Below are 22008 nucleotides of genomic sequence, written 5' to 3'. Positions count from 1 at the left end.
AAAGACAAGTTAAATCCTCTCTATATCAGTTTTTACCTCCCAACTGTACCCTCCAACACAGATATATGAACAGTTATTGGGAAATGAATTGTACACATTTATACATGAGAAGTCAATGTTTATTCAGAATTCCCATCAACATTAACTGCCCACTTCTGAACGTTTATATTTCAGAATTTTCCTTCCCTCAGAATTCTCTCTTCCTCCATCTCCATAGACTGTCTCCAAAAATGCAACACCCATACTCCTAAGAGTAACACACCATCCATACTTCTAACTCATTCTTTCACGTTTCTTGAAGACTTTATTCTCTTGTATCTCTCTACCTCTTCTCTTCCTCTTCTCTCCTCCCTCCCTCCCTCTCTCCAGTCTTCCCAGTCTTTCAAATTCAGTCTTCTTACCTGCGAACAATCCCACAACCTCAGCCTTGCATCCTCTTCAAGCTTCCATCTCAACTCTATCCATCCTTTCAGTATTAAATTTAAACTTTCTATCTGAGAAATCTCAGCTTTTCCTAGTCCCTATAAAAAGACTTTAAATTCCAACTTTTAAACTTTCACATAAGCTCTTAGAAGTATGTTTTCCAAAGTGTGTTCTATGCAAAGTTATGCCACATTTTGGCCAAACTAAACACGGTTTGTGAACTATGTTTAGGAAATAATATTTGTATGGATACAATATAAACTTTCTTAAATGTTCAAAATATTTAAAGCAAAAACAAGTACTAAGAAGGCCTAAACACAGACTTAACTTTAATCCATCATTTTTCAAATCTATAATGACCACAAAGCAATTTTCCCCTATTGGTATCTACTTACGTCCTACAGAACTAGACTCATATTGTCAACTACCCAGACACTTCCATGTAGCTACCCCACAGTATCTAACAAACTCTTTTAACTACAGTAGGTAATAATCCTTGTTTTCTAAATTTGTTTTAATGTTTATTATTTTGAGAGAGAGAAAGGGGGGGAGGGGCAAAGAGAGGGGGAGACACAGAATCTCAAGCTGGCTCCAGGCTCCGAGTTGTCAGCACAGAGCTTGACATGGGGCTCAAATCCACAGACGGTGAAATCATGACCTGAGCTGAAGTCAGACATTTAATCAACTGAGCCACGCAGGAGCCCCAATAATCCTTGTTAAATAAAGCCCCAATCCTACATGTGGACCTCAAGACACTCTCAACTAACTGCTGGGTATCTCCATACAGATGTCCCACCAGTCCCTCAAACATGTCTCAAACCAAAACAAAATGCTATACCTCCCAACCTACCCTCTTTCTCTATTCCCTGACTCTACATCCATATAGTGGAGATGAGTTGAGTACTGCTCTCTTATAAATGACTTATAATATTATTTTTTTATCTACAATTGCATCAAAACTGCAGTATATTTTGGTCTCCTTAAGAAGGGGTGTTATGCTTTATCTATCTTTGCATCCCCCTCTGTACCGAGCCTAGTCCCATTCCAAATCATTAAAACTTTTTTTAATTTTAAAAAAGAAACTGTGTTACAGAAAATTATAAACAACTGTTTTGAGGTCGTATGGCCTAGGTCACATCCATGCTCTGTCCCTACCATCTGTGTTAGGTTGGCAAGTGGCTTAGTGTCTCTAAAACTCAGCTATATCTCTAAACCTCAGATTTCTCATGAAAATGTGGGTTTAAATCATCTACCTCAAAGGGCAGTCATGAGGTTTAGAAGAAATAAGATATGTGACACTCTTATCACGCTGCTTAATGTTTACTAACCAGCCATAACTCACTCAATTCATATTAACAAAACCAGTTTCCACAAGCACTGTCAAGAAGCAGGACTCTAGGAAAAAATAATTTTTAGCAACTTGCTCCAGCAATGCTTGTCTTAAAAGAAGCCAAACACAATGTAGGATATCTACCACGTAAGACTACCATACCTTGAGGAAGTCCAAGCTAGCCACTTGGAGGACTTGCATAGAAAGAGATACTTGGACAACTGCCCATACATGTCATGTATAGACATGACATCACAACCCAGACATGGGACTGATTAAGCATCAGATTATTTCACCCTCAGCAACTCACTGGTTATAATTCTATGGTTGGCCCCAAGGAAGAAGAGTCCAGCTAATCCCTTCAAACCCCAGAGCTATATGAAATCAACAGAAATTAATTTCAGCTACTAAATGTTGGGGTAGTTGATTTATGCAGAAATAGATAACTTGAACATTTCTTTTTTGTAATTTAAGAAAAACTTTTTTGAGAGAGAGAGAGAGCAAGCAGGCAAGAGGGGCAGAAGGAGAAGAGAATCCTAAGCAGGCTCCATGCCTAAGGCACGAGGCCTTATCTCACAACTGTGAGATCATGACCTGAGCTGAAATCAAGAGTCAGATGCTTAACCGAATGAGACACCCAGGCACCCCTGAACATTTCTGTTCAGGATCCTGACATTTTAATATACATTAATCTCCCAAATCAAACATAATGCATCACTTTAATTTTTATTACATAATTACTTAACATAATGAAGAACATATTATGAAATATCATAGGTTATATTTTAAATGAATTTTATGATGCAATATGTTAATCTAAAACAAAACAAAAAGTAAATACTAAATTATTTAAGTGTACAAGTGAATATACACTTAGAAAATGCAGGAAGAACAGTGGTCATCCTTAGGTAAATAAGTTTCAGGCAGTTTTGCTGTTTCTTTACACCTTCCATGTTTTCCATAGTCACTTCACTGAATATGTTATACTATAGTCACTCCTGATACTGTTTTTTCAAAAGCAAAATATGAAGAATTCGAACTCTGAAACTAAATCCCAAAACTAAAATTATGGATATAAGTCCTCAGAGCTTAATCAGAACCTAAGGATTACATTCTTAGAATCAGAATTGTATGAATGTATTCTCAATCCATTATCAAAACTGGGAACTTCTAGATATATTTAGTACCCAACTGTTTGCATAAAATAAAAAAAAAGCAGAAATATTATTTAATCAAAATAAGAATACAAAAAAAATCTCTCATCATCTTTTACTTTTCCTAAACTGTTTTCTTCATCTTCCATTCCTCAATTTCTTCTTTCAGCTGCAATGCATTCCTCGAGGACAGAACACAGTCCTCCCCATACACATGTATCCTACATCCTTCTATGAAATTCCTCATACCTAAAACTTAGCTTTGAAGAAAATTCACAAGTGAAAAGGAAGCTTTTAATAGAATTCATTGTGTGCATCAACTACGCTATCTTTCATCTCTTAACTCTGCCTTAGGAGATCTGGTGTCATAAACTGAAATAAGACAGTTTTTTTCTAAATATGCAATGACTCCCTCAGACTTTCTTCTTTCATTAGTTTGCCTTTGATGAATGTGTTCAGGGAACAAAACACTTTGAAGTTATACCACCCACTCTGTCCTCACTTCTATCACAGTAAGTGTGACTTCATTCAATCATAAAACTTCAGCTAATCAACTGGCTTTAAAAAAAAAAGAGAGATCTATATCATTTTCCTCTGTATTTTATTACAATTCATGCAAGATAATTTTTTTGTTTATTTTTATTCCTCCAACTTTAACTCGATCTTATTTTAAATCCAGAATTTCACTTAAGTTTAACAACACCAACTGTGAGGGTTGAAGGTATCTGAAGGTTGGTAGACTAAGAGTGAAAATTTTATAAGAACTGGCTTACTTAAAGTCTCTTCTAACTTGGACTTGCTTTCCCATTATCAGATCACACTCCCACTCTAAATATCTCCCATTTCCCTAACTCCAGTTGCCTTCTATAACTTTAAATATTCACCTGGGGCTTAGGATAAACTAAAACGATGGTAATAGGAAAAGTGACTAAAGGGTGCCTGGGTGGATGAGCCAATTAAGCATCCAACTCATGAGATCAAGCCCTGTATGGGCGCAGCACTGACAGTGTGGAGCCTGCTTAGGATTCTCTCTCCCAATCTCTTTGCCCCTCCCCTTCTTGTGAGCATGCATTCTCTCTCTCTCTCTCTCTCTCTCTCTCTCTCTCTCTCTCTCTCTCTCTCAAAATAAATAAATATTTTAAAAAGTAACTGAAAGGGCAGATAGTCACTTCTTTTTTCTTCATTTTAATTTTTCTTTTTAAATAGGCTTCATGCCCAGGGTGAAGCCCACTAAGGGGCTGGAACACACAACCCTGAAATCAAGACCTGTGCTAAGATCAAGAGTCAGACGCCCCAAATGACTGAAACACCCAGGTGCCTCCACTTCCTTCTTCTTAAGTCAGAAGAAATAAGGCTTACTGATGTCACATTCATCTGGGTTTTCCTTCTCACTCACTAGATAACCTTCAGCCTCTTTGCTGGATCCTTGTCTTCTTCCTGACCTCTGCATGATAAACTATTCTAGTTCTCAGACCCAGACCTCTTCTCCACTAACTCTTACTGTGATCTCATCCACCTCACTGCTTTAAACATAATCTTCTAAATTTACATCCCCAGCCAAAATTCTTCCCTAAATTCCAGACTCACATATCCAACAGACTGTTTGACATACCCTGGTGTTGATCATTTTTTAACCTAATTCTCTTTCAGAATATGTAACACATGTACATAAATCCAAACTTCAGCCAATATAACAAGGTTTATTCAGATAGTTCTCACTTCCATCCACCTATTCCTTTCCTCTCTTCTATAGACAACCATTTTTACTAGCCCTTGATTTATGTTGCCAATGTTTCTTTTGCAAAAATAACTCTATATGGACAAACTGAAATAAAGCAACTATATACCAAGTAATGATAATAACCACACAGACAAAAAAATTATTTCTAGTGACTCTAGAACATAGTATTTTGACTATCTGACCGTAGTAAAATAAATACTAAGGACAAATGCAGCTGCAAAGAAAGCTTGTACTTCATCCAATATTCTTACTGTCAGTGACAATCAGTATTATTATGTTTAAATTATATTTTTATATTATAGATTATACATTTTGGAGCCACATTTTATATGTTGTGGAATATATCTTTTGAAAGTATACATGTTTACAGGATAAAAGAATAAGTAATTACATAAGACAAAAGACAAATGCCAATAAAACCAAAGAAATTGTGTAAAGTATCTGTAAGGTTAAACTTAAATTCGACATACCAATATTACTTCATAACTTTTTTTCTTTGTGAAATACGCATATCCTGACTCTATCAAAAAGGCTTAGAGTGGGGCGCCTGGGTGGTTCAGTCAGTTAAGAGCCTGACCGGCTCAGGTCATCCATCATCTCGCGGTTCACAAGTTCAAGCCCCACATCAGACTCTGGTGACAGCTCAGAGCCTGAAACCTGCTTCAGATTCTGTGTCTCCCTCTCTCTCTCTGCCCCTCCCCCATGTGCACTCTCTCTTAGAAATAATAAACATTAAAAAAAGGTAAAAAAAAAAAAAAGGCTTAGAAGTAATGACAACTCAGTAACAATGCATCACTGGTACTCAGATTTTTGTCTCTAAACACCATTCCCCAGTAAAACCAGGGTTTCTTATAGGAATAACTGATGTCTGGGGACAGAAATATGTGAAATGAACCTGAACATCTTGGAGTAAGGAAGTTATTAAAGATTAATGAGGTCACACCAATGGGACAGAGGAACATGAAAGGGTTCCCATTCGCCAAAGATTAAAAGTTTTGTGAATCTAGAAGGTAACGATTGCAACTCTTTGAAACATACTCAATATATAAATCCTTATGTTCATAAGGATACTAAAATAAATTAATTAAATAAATAAGTAAATTTCACTGGTTACCACTGAAAGTAACTAGAGCATCAATGGCTTACTCTGAAATTAACATTTAAAAGGGAACAATTAAATATTTATCCTGTCTATCCTGGGTAAACTCCTTTTCAGTGTAACCAAATAGCCTAGTTCTTAAGGAAAAGTTCCTCCTTAAGAATTCCAGCTAATGTGGCAAGAAGAACTGAGTTAAAAAAGCACATGTTTGCAACTCCTAATAAAAATTTTTTTTTTAAATAATCATTTGTGGATGAAACAAGCACATAAAAACAATTCAAAATGAATCAAGGACTTGAACATAAGACCTGAAACCATAAAACTCCTAGTAGAAAATATAGGGGGTAGGGTCCTTGTCATCAGTCTTGGCAATGATTTCTTGAATTTGAAACCAAAAACAAAAGCAACAAAAGCAAAAACAAGCAAGAGAAACTACATCAAACTAAAAAACTTCTGCAACACCAAGGAAACCATCAACATAATGAAAAGGCAGCCTGCAGAATGAGAAACTATTTGCATATTCTATACTGATAAGGAGTTAATATCCAAAATATATAAAGAGTCCCTACAACTCAGGATCAAAAGACAAACAACCTGATTTAAAAATGGGCAGAGAAACTGAATAGACATTTTGGAGAAGAATACATACCAATGGCTCAAAAGGTACAGGAAAAGGTATGCAACATGATTAGTCATCAGAAAAATGCAAATCAAAACCACAATAAAATATCACTTTCCTTCTATTAGAATGGCTGTAATCAAAAAGAGATAACTGTGCCAACAAAACCCTACCCAAGTTGTAGACTTAGGAGCAAAATAAATAGTTATTTTAAGCTATTAAGTTTTAGAGTCATTAGTTACAGCTGCAGCATACAGAATGTATGGCTCCTTTCAAATCACAGTGCACAAAATTAAATACCAAATTGTTAGAGGCTGTTATCCCCTCTGCATTCTCTTGCTTTCAACCTTTCTATGTTCTTTTGCCTAATGCATATTCCTTATAAATAACACGTAATTGACTTCTATCATTTTTGGTCTTCTCTGATAATCTCTGTGCTCTTACTTAAGAGTTTAATTTATATTCACTTATAGTTTTACATTTAGATCTTTTTCTGCTATTTTATTTGTACTTTTTGCCCTGCTCTTACTCAGTTTTATTTTTTCTTCTTTTGTTTCCCTTCGCTGTGCTTGTGGATTGATGTGTTTGTTCTTTAAAAGATTTCATTTTTGTCCTGTAAGCTTAGAAAAGTTTAAAGTTAAATATCTTCACCTAACTATAGAACAATGTAAGTATCTTAGAATAGTTAAAACCGGTCATCTGTCACACAAACCCCACTAACATGCTAATTTTATAACATAAGCTGTACCTTATTTTGCTTGACTCTTAATGTATAACATTAGAATTACAGGTTTTAATCATTAATATTGTTTGTTTATCGAAATGTTTACTCTCAACTTCAGTCAACATTCCTCCCATCTTAGACCCTTCTGGGCTCATTTCCTTCTTTCTGAAGTTCATGAGATAACAGGCAAATCCTCCTGAAATGTTGTCTGTTAGAGACAAAACAGACTGGAAGGCAAAAAGCATATAAAGACAGTCACTATAAAATAACAAAATGTCAAATGTCACATGTCAAATCTCCTGCTACCAGGAGATAAGCTAAAACAGAGCTTCAAAATATGTAAAGAAAAAGCTGCTACAACATCAAAGTGAGGGATTTTAATATTCTCTCTCTCTTTTTCTGTAGTTAATATATCAAGCACATAAAAATTAGGAAGGATATGGAGGGTCTGAACAACACAGTTATTAAGCTTAATCTATCTGATGGGCATACAGAATATAACCCAACAATCAGAGAAGACAATGTTGTTTTGAGGAAACAAGAAAGGTTTATAAAACCTGACAACAAATTCCAACATTGGATAGCATCTAGCATTTGTGTTCTGAATAAAATAAAATTCATTTATGAATCAACAACACCAAAAAACAAAACTAAAGCAGCATCACTTGGAAATTTGTTTTTAAAGCCCTAGAAAAACTCATGGGCCAAAGCAGCAATTACTACAGAAACAGGAACCTGAATGATGTAAAACCTAATTGGAGGGTTGAGGGAGGACTTCCCTAAGGAAGTGCTTATATTAGAAAATAAAACAGCTGTAATATTAATGTGCTAAGGATCCCAAAGAAGTCTACAAAAGTAAGAAAGAAAAACAAATATTAGGGGCTGAAGCCTGAGCTCTGGTAGCTTCAAGGTAAATTTAAACCCTCTTCAGAAGTCTACAGGAGACATAAGGAGCAAAGGAAGAAGGTATCCTTTATGTAGCCTCATCATCAAAAATTTGGATCCCATGTGTGACAATATTAGCTAATAGCAGCTAAAAGCTAGGCTATTCTAATTCCTTCACATGTGTTAACTTCTTTCATCCTCACAGCAACCATTAAAAACGTAACAGAGGTACTATTATTATGCTCATTTTCTGATGAGGAACCTGACATACAGGCTAAATGTACTTGTCAAGATTAGACCTCAGATATCCAAAGCCAGGATACAAACCTAAGCTCTCAAGGTCTAGATCCCATGCTTTTAACTACATACCATGTTAATATTCTCTATTAAGAAAGGAATCTTGCTCATAGTCATGTAGAAAAGATCATTTTAAAAGTCACACTATCTATACTTCCTATCAGAGAAACATGCTATTAAATGACAAGTGCACATCTTTATTCTCTTCTCTCTATAATCAAACCTAGCCTATTGGCAGCACCGCCTACTCACCAGCACAGTCTAGTGAACAGACCAGCCCTATACCTAATGCTTAATGATGTAATAAGAATGGTCATATTATGCACAATTTCACACTCACAGTGATCTTCCATTTGCAAGGTAATTAGGTGTCGGTGTAGATTTTATTTGTGGCTGACACAATCAATACTCTAGTAAGAGCAGAAGCAATGAAAGAAGGCAGTATGCAGCCCTAATTCTCTCCATGGTTACATTCATCTCCTGTGTTGAAAGATATGAGCTGGGGAGGGAGAGGGGAGGTGTTAGCTCCCTAAAAGAGTAGGGTTAAGAGTTCTATACATGGTGCCAGTGAAATCACTGCGATTTTAAAATGTGAAAAATCACTATAAAATCTGAATTTTGAGCTCAGTAGCTACAATAAAATGTAAAAGGAGAAATCACCAACTCAGTGTGTGTTTCAAGTTCATGGCAGAGTGCTTCAGTAAACGCTGAATGAATGAGTGAATGAATGAACAACCCCCAATACAGTATCACTCATGAATATTAGGGAGAAATTAAAAAAAAAGATGAAGTAAAATCCCCTAAGCTAAAACAGCTTCTGGAAATTCTATTAACTATATTATTTCAAGGTCTCAAATAGTAGGTATAGAACTGACTTATAAAAGCTAAGTCATTCTAGTCACCTAAAAACAGGAACAATTTCCTAAGTTTGCTGACTTTCTCCAAGAAATGTACTTAAATGCTATGTAAAACGGCCACTCAGGATCAAATTGCTTTGCAAGGGTATTTAAGGACTACCTCGAATTATTTATAATTTTGGTAACAAATGTTCAAAAGAAGTGAAGTCCTCCTGGTTGAGGTTTAGAAATATTAGTGTGAGGTTTTCAATGCCATCCTACCTGATGAAACAGATTTATTTATATTAGGAAATCTAAGATAAGGAGTTAATTCATTTTAAAATTAATAGAAATGTTTTTGTGAAACATCAAAAAATATTAGATTATGATCATTGCTGTGATTATTAATGACTGGACAAGTTTTGGGCATTAAATTGAAGATCTGAGTTTGTTGCTGTTTTTAATTAATTTTGTTGACTATTATGAATCTTCATTTCATCCAAAAAGTAAAACAGTTAATAACTTACAACCACATGGTTATTAGGATTCCATGAATTAATTCATGTGAGCCTATGCTGCAATTCATAAGGTACTAATGCAAGTATAGTTTTTTTTTCTTTTCAAAAACGTTTAAAATGTAGGGGTGCCTGGGTGGCTCAGTGGCTAACTGTCCGACTTCGGCTCAGGTCATGATCTCGCAGTTGGTGAGTTCGAGCCCTGCATTCGGCTCTGTGCTGACGGCTCAGAGCCTGAAGCCTGCTTCGGATATTGTGTCTCCCTCTCTCTCTGCTCCTCCCCCACTCACACTCTGTCTCTCTCTCAAAAATAAATAAACATTAAAAAAATTTTAAGAAAAAAGCTTAAAATATTTTGCCTCCACCAAAATTAGACAAACTTAATCAAATTTATTTGTTTCAATTTGTTCATTTTATAAAGTACATCAGACCTTTCAGGAAACTAAAGATTCAGATAAATGTATAAATGCACACACACATACGAGAATTATTGATTATCTGACAAACTAACATTAGTGAATTGGACTTGTCTTTTATTTACTTAAAGCCCAATTCTCAATCAAGGGATTTATTGAATTACCTTCATTAATGAAATAACATTTTAAACTTTCATTAAACTGGCTTAGAAGAAAAAATATTTTTTTCTCATTTTGGTTGTTCAACCAGTATCATTTAGATGAGTTCCTACCGAAAACACAGAAGTCATCAGAGAATTGAATTCAGTGTGTATCAGACAATATCCAGTCACATTTCTGACTTTAGTATATCCTAGACAGGTTAATCATAATGCCAACGTGGACCACACTTCTTTCATAGGAAAAACTACAGCCAGTGGTAAGGGAGAAGTCACTGGCTGCAAGTTGTTCCTTTACTTTGTTTTCTCACCATTTGGTCATGTCTTAAATGTCTTAGTTAAGTGGCAGGGGTCTATGCAAGGAGAGTTCCTAGTTACAAACCTTTAAGCCATACTTCACACATGTGCCCCATAATGTGACCCTGAGCTTAAAAGCATCTATAAAAAGAAAAGGGAAAAGTGTCTTCTGAATGCACACTGGCTATTTTATCCACTGTCCCAACTGACCCAATAATTCCACTCCTAGATTCAAGAGAACTGAAAATATACATTCACACAAACATTTATATACAAATGTCTGTCATACAATAGTCAAAATAGAAACAACCCAATGTCCATCAACTGATGAAAGGATAAAGGCATTATATTTATATATACATACAAAGGAATATTACTCAGCCATAACGGGGTGCCTGGGTGGCTCGGCTGGTTAAGCGTCCAACTTCGGCTCAGGTTGTGATCTCATTGTTCGTGAGTTCAAGCCCCACGTCGGGCTCTGAGCTAACAGCTCAGAGCGTGGAGCCTGCTTCAGATTCTCTGTCTCCCTCTCTCTCTGCCCCTCCCCCGCTTGTTCATTTTCTCTCTGTCTCTCTCCCTCCCTCCCTTCCTCTCTCTCTCCAAAATAAATAAATGAATAAACATTTAAAGAAAGAATGAAGGAGTGATACAAGCACGGTAAACTTTGAAAACATTATGGTAAGTGAAAGAAGGGAGACACAAAAGGCTACATACCGTAAGATTCCAGTTATACGAAATGCCCAGAACAGGCACAACTGTAGAGACACAGACATTAGATTGCTTGCCAGGGACTTGGGGGTAGGAGAGGATGGGGAGTGAAACCTACTAGATACAGAATTTCTTTTTGAGGTGATGAAAATGTTCTGGAAAGATGGTGGTGACAGCTGCACACCTCTGTAAATATAATAAATACCACTGAATTACCCACTTTAAAAGCTGGGGATTTTTTTGATGAGTGAATTATATCTCAATGTTTAAAAAAATCTAACCAACCCTGCATTTCCAGCCATCTCTTTCTCTCCTTTCAACCTATGTACTCAAATTGATCTAATGTGTATCTAGGACAAGACACCTGGATCACTCCTCCCTCTGCACCTCTGACCCAAGCTATTCCCTGGGCTCTTCTCTCTACTCTCCACTCCCTTCTCCCCACCACTCTGCAACATCCAGATCAAGTCCAACTTTTTCCACAACATTTCCCATCCCTAGCCGACTAGTCTGCCAGAGGACAGATGAGCCTTCTTTATTTCATCTGTGCTCACCAACACTGCTGAATTTAGTTGAATATTATACAAATGACTCTAATTATAGCTATAGATAGGGCTTTCTCTCTATAACACAGGTTGGAGATATAAAAGATAATGTAATTCTTTCATATACATTCTTAAAATTATATTGATCATTTGCCAGGCTTATATCTAAAACATTTCTATTAGGACCCCTTTCAATGAAATGTTATTTGAAAAATGAAACATGTATTACTTTATTGCCCAATATTTACATAAGTACAACTCTGCAAAAACAGCACTGCATAAAAAGATGAGCTAAACTGAATTACTGCCCTATGACATGGATTAAAGGATAATATCCTTCCAATTATCCTAACAAAAGGATTATCAAAACACAGAGTGGTTCCTTCTGAAGAATATGAGTTTACACAGGAAGTATATTAATATTACCTAATTATCAGAATTCATGACTAAAGAAGCTAACAAAATCTTACCTTCGGTTAGCACACAAATACAAACCCCTGAATTATTTCCACAATATACTTCAGAGCACTTGATCACGTGTTACAATACTAAAAAAAAAATCTTTTCTTTTACGCCTATTCCCCACAGAATTATTTCTTGCAGAGAGACAGCAAAGTCAATATTAACAATTAAGAACTGATTCTTCTTCCTGAAGCCAAGAGCACACTGTATACACCGTATGTTAGGTAACTTGACAATAAATTATATTTTTTAAAAAAGAATTGCTTCTTCTCTGTTAATTTTGAGTCATCTCCCTTAATTCCCTCTATATAATATGGATACCCTCTGTTCACCAGGCCTACTGCATGCAGAAATAAACTATTAGGAGTGCCACACAATGCCTTTTTTTGAAGTTGTATTTTGAAGCCATTCCATTTGAAGCTATTCTGTATCTTTCAACCTGTGCCACGTTTCAATAATGACTATTTAATAATTACAATCATCCCCTTATTAGCTTGGCATTTCATTTTCCTTGCCTTATGGCACCCCACAGTTGAAGGCAAGGAAAACTCTGTTGATTAGTTACTTACGACCAGCAACAATAACTATGCTGGAGAGAAGGCTACTTGGAGAGGATTACATAAGAGCTGGAGCTCAAATGCCTCAGACAGAGAGAGCAGCAAATTATAAACCCAAGTACTTCATTGCATGTAACCAAATTGGCTAGTTGAAATGCTAATTGCCTTTCAGCAAAACTAAAGACAGACAGGGGACCTTGTGCTTCAGAGAATGAAATGCATTTTTACTCCACTTCTGCACTATTGTCTTGCTGAGAATCATTTGAAATCTATTCATAAAGGTAGTTCTTTCCCTAACCTTTAAAATGTGGGAAATTTATTTAGCCCCTACCAGCATCTCCAATGTGCTGACGTGCCAAGATGAGAACAGATGGCTGGATTTAAGCCATGTTAAGCCCCTAATAAAGTAAGGCATGAAAGAGTTCGATGCTCACATATATAGCACAAATCAAGAAAATGTGCCCAGGGAAAAGGAATTTTGAATAACAAATAAACATATAAATTAAAGTCATCAAATAATATAATCTTTAAAACGTGAGTATTCTTAATGTAATTATACTCAAATGCATATAAAAATAGCTATCATAGCAAAACTCAAAGAGACCCCCAGTCTCCCTTTATACCTAATAATTTTGTATTAGTTCAAAACTCATTTATGGAGAATTATTCCAACAGTCAGTTTTCCCCCTTTATATGAAAAAGAGTCTATTCGGGTTTTTCAGAATGCTGAATAAATGAATGAGAAATGTCCTATCAGCATCCTGCCCTCATTCTGAGGTATAGCCAGCCTTACGCCTGACTGCATCAGAAAGGGCCCCATGACCACCTGCCCAGCAGCTAGGGGAGGGACTTGGTCTGGTACATTTTAAAGTGTATAATGTGTCACAGTGGAATCAGAAAACATAGCTTTTGTATTACCCCAGCCTCCTGTGTCCCAGCTCCACCCTTCTCCTCCTCTACCACACCTCTATCAGGGCAACAGAGCTCGGGTGCTATGGCCTCTTGTGTGGCCTGACATCCTGACACATTGGGGAACCCTCCATACATGCAAAGATGCCTCCTGTCCTCCGAGTCCTGCTTTGTGAAGGGAGAAAAACAGGCATGCATGCATGCATGGAGAAAACAACTTTCTGTACTACTTCATTCTGAATGAGACAGTCTTTTTATCACTTCTCAATAAGTATCTTTACTTAAAGTCTGAGCTGCCCGGGGGTGGTAGAGTACTAGGACTAAGTAGAGCTTTAAATCGTAAACAGTTCCAATAAATAATTCAACAGGAGTTATGGGGGAAAAAAACAGCTTTCTGGCTGTATGTTCACCAAAATCCTCGGACGGTGGAGTTCTGGGTGATTTTTCTTTTTTCTGTACTGTTTGAATCTCCTACATGATTCTCTATTATCTTTACAATCAGAAAAAAGACATTATTTCCAAGTCAAAGAGAGAGAGAGAGAGATGTACACTCAACTGCATGTAATACTAAGCTGTTTGACTTTTCCCACAAAATCAAGGAAATGCCCATCCAAACCTCTCTGTGGTAACATACCACATTTTATGATCAAATTAAGCAATCATCATCTAAGGAGCTCAATATGCTTTAAAAGCATCTGTAAATTATCTGGTTGCCCTCTATGTAAAGTAAAAGTAGTAACAGCACACTGCTTGTACTGCACAGATTTCTGGACGTGGTGTATAAGACAATGAGCTATCACAGGTAAATAGGTAACAAAGCCTATAAGAAATTCAATATATTAACCACTTGGCTAAACTCTAAGAGATACTAGAAAAATATATAATATAGTCACTGGCCTCAAAGATTTACTACCCTAATTGGGCAAACTTGAAATTTTCAGTAGGACAGAAATATTAAACCAGTGGAACAGACACATACACACACACACACACACACACACACACACACACACACATAAAGCATGAGGCAGTATTTGGTTGCCTGTCAATAAATCAAACACATAATCACTAAGTTATATACTTATTTATCATGCTTCTCACTTATCAGTTTATGGGAATATCCAAGTGTCTAAAGTCATAAATGGGAAAAGAGAAGACGTGACTTTAAGTCTCTCAACTTTTCTACGTTTCAATTTCCCCAAACATAAAATAAAGGGGTTGATCCAGTTTGGCTCCAAATGTCCTCCCAGTGCTTAAGGATTGCAATGGTGTATTCACAGCCTATGACTATCTTACCATTAAAGGACCATACACCTAATCTAAGGACAATGTATTTTCTTTGCGGGTCCTCCCAGGTCACAGATCTTTCTGCCTCAGTTCTTTCATCTGCAAATCAGGATAATAATATTTGATGATTAAATAACAAAGCTTCTCTTTTTAAAGGCCTAGAATTCCTGTCATGGAATGCACTTTCAATAAATATAGCATGCTATTATCATTCATTGTGGGTACATGAACACAAGAGTTTAGCCACAGCTCATTCGGCTGTATATACTCTTTTTCTCTGGGTGTAACATGGCCAAGGGCACCTGCAAGTAGAAAGATCTCTTTAATACTTTAACACTTACCTTACCATATTATTTCTAATCATTATTTTCATTACCATGAAAGCATCTGTGTTCCAAATACAACTCATGTTATCATTTTCTGATGATAAATGCAATTGGCATTCAATATTTGATATATATACAATATAAAACTATAATTGCTCTTACTAAAACACAATAAATGTTGACTGATGCATTATTTCCATTTCTGTAGATATCAAGATTCAGTGTTGTTCCATAATTTACCTTCACCACATTATGGACTTACATTTTAGTCAAAGATTATTTCTGAGCTGATGTTTATAGGTGGTTTCAGCTTTTAATCATCACATGCAGTATAGCAGAGATGCTTAGAGCATTCAGGAAAGATCCTTCATCCAGCTCTAACTGGGGAACTTTGGCAAGAAGTTTAAACTTTCCATGGCTTAGTATCATTATCTGTACATTGGGATGATACTATTTAATTTATGGTGTTGTCCTGAGTGTTAAATCATCTATATAAAGGGCTTCTCAGAATTCATTACATTACATTACATTCAGTATGGGGTGGCTGCCATCATGATTCATCATGAAAATAACATATTTATTTTTAGCATATGCATGTTGGCTACTTTTTTTAAAAGTTATAATGTTGAAAAAAAACTTATAATTTTGAGACCCATCATTTTAGCCTGAAATAATTCTTTTCAATCACCAGGTCTAATTCATTTATTTTGTAAATAAAGAAAACTCAGGCCCAGAAGGATGGATGAACGTCTAAAGTCACTGTAAATTAAAGGCAAGCCAACACTCCTATCTAATTGCATATATTTAAAAGATTGTATTATATCACAGTTCAGAGTGTATTTGGCACTCCCTGTAGTAACTCACCAAAAAATTAACTGTTGGTGTTCATGTGTATCTTGACTAGAATATCTTTTTTTAGTGACTTTTTTTTTTTTGGTTCTATCTAGCTGTTTTGATAAATGACACACAAAGGGGAGGAAAAAGCACTTTAGTAATTTAAGGTAATAACTTCAGGAGGAATTTTCAAATAATGCTAAGGTATATTTTTTTGAGCTTTATCCTAATGGTTGGTAATTATGCCCTCTTAAGATGTGATATGAGTAATATCTAAAAGAGTCTGCAGCCTACATATAAACACATTACACACATTTCCCAAGGTTGTGGATTTCATGAAATGTTAAAAGCTGGTTTAAAATAAGAGTTACAACGAGTAAGTTAATATTGCACCTTAAAATGAGTTTTTGCCCCTCATGAACACTAGCAAAATTTCTTAGTTTTAATTTTAAGAAAAAAAATCAATTTTAAAGTAGTTGAAGACATTAAAAAAGTCTAAGCTTTTTAAAAAATATATTATCCTACGGCTCCAGGATAATTCCAAACTCCCTGAAATCAACATATCTCACTGAAAGTTCTGGGACCTAGTGGTTATTTTTTAACATAAGACTCCTTAGGTTTATTCCAACGTTCCCATCATTAATTACTGCCATTGATTATTAATTATCACGGCGCGCCGTTCTCGGTCTGTTACTTTCAAAGCGGATTTTTTAAAATTAAAGCTAGGGGTTCGGGTTTCAAACAGGCAGAAAGAGAGAAACTTTTCCATCTGCCCATCCACATCTCACCTTCTTTGAGATCAAACAGTTTGGGAAGGGGCGGCTGGTAGGGACGCCAGGTTCCCTGCACCGCCGCAGCCCGAGCAGAGCGGACGCCGAGGTTCTGCGGGATTAGCCGCAGCGCGCGGCGCCGGGTGCGCGCCCTGCCTCTCGCGCCCACGCCTCCACCTCCGGCAACAGGTGCGGGAGCAGCGACCCAGCGTGTCGCGCGTGCCGCGGCGTTCCCTTCCAGCAGTGGGATGTTCGCAGCACCATCCCCCAACCACAGCCTACCTAGCCCTGGGGACACCGACATCCGCGCGCGCCCTGCGGTCGCCGCCGGTCCCTTTCGCACACCGTCGTTCTGCCTCTCGCTCGCGTCCCCAGGCTTCGCCGGGGCTGCTAGTTCTCACTCCCGCTGTGGGGTCAGGACGGTGGCTCCATTCTCCTCCCCCCTTTCTCCTCCCCCTCCATCCTCGGTCTGCTCCAATAGGACTCGCGGCTCCCCGGGCTGCGCTCACCTGACCAGCGGAGCGGGGGTGGCTGCCCAAGGCAGCGCGCCCTCATCTGCTCAGCGGGCAGTCAGGTCCGGGCTCCGGCGTCGAGAACACCCTGCCTTGGCCATCCCTAATGGTCTGTTCCGGCAGTGAGGCGCCTAAGCTGACCTGCCTGCGCGCCGGAACCAAGGAGTCGGCTGGTGCAGCACAGCGGGGTGCACGGTTCGCGCCTTCTAGTTGTACCCCTAGACTAAACTTTCTAGTTTGTCCCCTTAGGCACAAAGACTCCCTCCACCCCCAGACTGGTGGGCACTCCGCCCTGGGTACTCCACTGTAAGCCATTCCCGGTTTTCTTTCCGGGGAGAAAACCCATTTACTACTGATTCCTGTTCCTTTCCTGACGTTATTTATTTAAACTTTGACTGAAGTACCCCCTGAGATGTTCAAATGAGAATTTGAGCATTAATTGATGAAACATTAAAAATAAGCACTCTACACTTAGATGTACTTATAAACAGAGACTAAGGTCAACATCTAGGTAAATTATTTGCCTCATTTATAAACGAGGGTTAATTCCTACCTCATACAGTTGTTAGAGGGATTCGATGAATGAGATCGTGTGTGAATTGCAACGCTACATCTCACGCGTGGTAAACCCCAACGGAGGTTGGCAATTACTCCCAGGGTTTAAAAGTAAAGCTCCCAAGGTCAGACCATACCATCAGCACGTGCAAACGCCCATCTGCACCAGAGATTTTTAAAGTACGTGCAGCATTCTTAGAAGTTTCAAATCAGGGAGGAGGTTAAAGATTAGCAATTAGCAGTCCAACACCACCTCGCCGCTGATTTTATGGACGAAAGAAATTAAAATACACGCTGACTGAATAGCTTAAAGGCGGAAAGAGAACTAGGTCTTACATCTCCTAATTCCACATACAGGGCATATGGGTACCCTTTGTAACGAATCTCAATAGGAATAGTTACTTTGAGTTGCAAACTGCTATCCAGCAGTACTGATTTAGAATTGTTATGGGTTGTTGCTGAACATCTCATCTCACAGCTGCAACAGTCAACAAACAGCTGGGCACTAAAGCAAAGATTATTCAGGCAAAAGGGTTCTGACACAGAAACTGTGTAGGAACGCAAATACTGCACTTGAAAGCGTAAGAACAGGTAGTGAGAAGAGCAACCTAAATGATCAAGGTGATTGAATAGCTTTCCTATGATGCTCAACTACAAAGGTGGATCTGGGTCTAGAAACTGTAAATCCATGGGGTATAGTGAAAGAGTCGACACTGATCTTCTTACTATAACCTATGGTAAGGAAACTGAAACATGGAGACAACTTATAGTCAAAACAGTGAATCAATTATCCATGCAGTGATAATGTGAAACAGAAAAATGTAATATTAGAAAAATGTTCTCTTAACATTGTTTTAAACGTGTGTTCACTATTAATATGCCCCATGAATTTACAGCTTGTAGATTATTCAATATTCTGTACTCAACCCACAGTTTTATCATTTTAGTCATGTGCTTAAAAGCTTTATTTGTGACTAAATGTTACTTTAGTTTATTAAGACCCTGATAAAGTCAGTGTCTATCAAACTACTCTGGCTTAATCATTGTTTCACCCAGTCCCATGATTAAACACATTCTCCACAACCGGACTTATTCAACATGCATTTTCACTCTGCGTAGGATACCACCTTAGGCACTGTGATGGATTGAAATGAAAACTTACATCCACTCTCTTTCTCAAAGTTACCTCAGGGAACTAAGTAATTCATTAACAATTATTACTGAGTGTTTAGGAAGCAGAAGACACTGGAAGACACTGTGGGAAAAACAATGATCCCTAAAACACAACCCTAAGTTCACTGAACTTGCACTCTCTAGGGTGAAAGTTTAATGAACCCAAATAGGAGAAGATGCCAGGCAAAAAATGAGCATCCCAGAAAGTGCTAGAGATGTTCCAAGAGGAAGAGATTATACAGAATGGTGAAAGTTTCTCCAGAGAGCTGATGATCTTCGCCTTGAAAAATAAAACTCCAGGAAACAGAAGAAGTGGTTTTTTTAGCACCAGTATGTGACAAGGTGGTGTAGATGCTATCGAATGCTGAAAGTTTTCAATGGATGCTCAACATACTTCAATCCAAACTCCTCACAGGGACTAAAAGGCCCATATGATTCTGCCCCCACTTTCCTCTCTAGCCTCATCTTATACCATTCTCCCTCTTTTCGCTGTACTCCTATAATACTGACCTTCTTTCTGTGGCTCAAACACATCAAAATCATTCCTGCTTCAGAACTTAGGCACAACTTTCCCCTCTGCCTGGTACACGTTGACGGAGATCTTCACATCGCTGCCATCTCTATCATATCCTTCATTTGAGGGGTAGCTCAACTGTCCCTTCCTCAGAAGCATCTGCCCTGACAACTTCCACAGGCACTCTTACCCATTACCTTGTTTTATTTTCTTTATATTATTTACCCTAAAAAATAGTGTATTTGCTTATTTAGGTGTTTTTGTCCACCCACAAGAACAAAAGCTCCATGAGGGGTTCTATGTCTCTCTCATTCACTACTCTATACCTAGTAGGTAGAATAGGCTCTAGAACATAGTAGTAGAAATTCAATACATCTGGAAGAGAAGAAGGGAGGGCAGGCAGGACTATACAATAGAATAGGGTTCTGCGAAGAACCTGGAAGGCTGTCATATAAAAATGATTGCCAAAGCCTGGGGTGCCTGGGTGGTCGGTTAAGCGTCTGACTTTGGCTCAGATCATGATCTCGCAGTTTGTGGGTTCGAGCTCCGTGTTGGGCTCTGTGCTGACAGTTCAGGGCCTGGAGCCCGTTTTGGATTCTGTGTCTCCATCTCTCTCTGCCCCTCCCATGCTCATGCTCGCGCGCTCTCTCTCTCTCCCCCTCAAAAAATAAACACTAAAATTTTTTTTAAATAAAAAAAAAATTGCCGAAGCCTATGTCCCTGTACTTCACAATTTAATGTAAAAAAAAAAAAAGACTAATCCTATATTAAAATACAAATACAACTGAATCGGATGGAAACGTCTTCCATCATTTACAGCATTGAGAGATTTTGTGCTTCAAGTCATACTTTGTTAAGGAAAACAGAAAGGAAGTAGATTCCTGGGCATGTGGACGTGGGAGGTGACAGGTGTTGCTGAGGTGTTGAAAGTTGAAAGTTCTGAAGACAAAGGTGGCCTAATTCCTAATTCTGCTTCAATGCAGAACTGATGGAGTGTATTTTTCCCTGTAGTAATCTCCATCAAATCAATTTTCAGTAACTAAATTTCACGGAGTAAAAAGTAATTAGTTTCCTTAAACTCTATAAGGAAAGAACTGATGTCACACAGTTCTTCCTTCTTCAAGTTAGTTAGCCCTGCATACTCAGTAAGCCTTACAAATCTCCAAAGATCTTTGCAGTTCCTTGAAAAAGCTATTTCTCATATTTGACATTCTGAGTTCAGATATCTAAGTTTAGGCACACATAAGGGAATTTTATCAAAGGAACAAAACCAAGTTTAGGCAGTCTCCAGTTTGCTAAATTCCAAAGAAGTAGACGTAAAATGGTATCTCAAGAGTGCCCAAATCTGTCTGCCAGAGGCTTCTTCTGTTTGGGCTCCAGATCTCAGACAGGGAACAAATTAAGACTTGTCAAGAGTTTGCCAGACTTGGGCCCCTTTTTCTCTCCACAGTCCCATCAGACCTGCCTAGGCTACTAGTGCCCCATCTCTCCTCCCTTGCACACCAACATGTAGCAAAGTTCTCAGTAACAGGTAGTGTTTATTAACTTAGCACTCCATAATGGAAAAACAGAGCTTAAATCCAAGTTCTCAAAGATCCTGGGTACAAAGATCCTGGTACAAAGATCCTGGGTAGCTCATTAAACATGTGTTGGATGAATGATGTGACTAGACAGGTAAGTGAGGAGGAAGCCCCACTGTCAGACCCAGAATTAAAATTTGTGAGTGATGGTGATGACAGCACAGGGCCTGCTTGGGATTCTCTCTCTCTCTCTCTCTCTCTCTCTCCTCTCCTCTCCTCTCCTCTCCTCTCCTCTCCTCTCCTCTCCTCTCCTCTCCTCTCCCTGACTCACACTCTTCCTCTCTCTCAAGATAAATAAATACACTTTTAAAGAAAATTTAAAACAATGAGCCAAAGAGAATAATTCCTGCCACAAGGGAATTCGAGAATCGATTTAATAACTGAGCATACTTGAAGCTGTTATTCTATTTCTAGGTCAGAAAAAAAAAACAAACATTCTTGGGCCTTTTGGAAATAAAAAGCCTCAGAAAGTCTGAGTGATTCCTTGTGAACAGTGTCTCACACAGGGCTACCCTTTAGTGTTACTACCTATTTGAACACTACTACAAACTGATTTTCATTTAACTGATCTCTTGCTTGCTAATACATAAAGGCACACAGCCTCTGAGCTGACAGACCTTGTTTTTCCTCTTTTTCAGATTCTGCCATAACCCTACTTGTTACAGTGCATATTTGAAATAAATGCCTATTTAGCCAGAAGCATTATTAGCCACACAGAATATGAACATGGACAAAATGCAGAAACTTTCTTAGCTGAATTTGCTGTCCTATTCCACAAGGAC

At 37.9% G+C, this 22008-nt stretch overlaps 1 protein-coding gene across 9 annotated transcripts in view; it reads right to left on the bottom strand.

Annotated features, from left to right (window-relative positions):
- ADGRV1 (adhesion G protein-coupled receptor V1) overlaps window positions 1-22008 on the bottom strand; it is a 591098-nt gene that overhangs the window by 544810 nt on the left and 24280 nt on the right. For 4 of the 9 annotated variants that reach the window (XM_045033565.1, XM_045033586.1, XM_045033589.1 and 1 more), the window contains exon 1: window positions 17175-17340. The exons of 3 other annotated variants lie outside the window; for them this stretch is intronic. In XM_045033565.1, the coding sequence (XP_044889500.1) occupies window positions 17175-17196 (22 nt within the window). In that variant the 5' untranslated portion in view covers window positions 17197-17340. Of the gene's footprint in view, window positions 1-16910; window positions 17153-17174; window positions 17342-22008 lie in introns of those variants that run through there. 2 more of the 9 variants (XM_045033591.1, XM_045033580.1) reach the window with 2 other exon arrangements.

Source organism: Felis catus, chromosome A1 (genome assembly GCF_018350175.1).
Source record: "Felis catus isolate Fca126 chromosome A1, F.catus_Fca126_mat1.0, whole genome shotgun sequence".
NCBI lineage: Eukaryota > Metazoa > Chordata > Mammalia > Carnivora > Felidae > Felis > Felis catus.
Note: the sequence above shows the minus strand (reverse complement) of the source record. Positions and strands in the feature narration are given on the sequence as shown.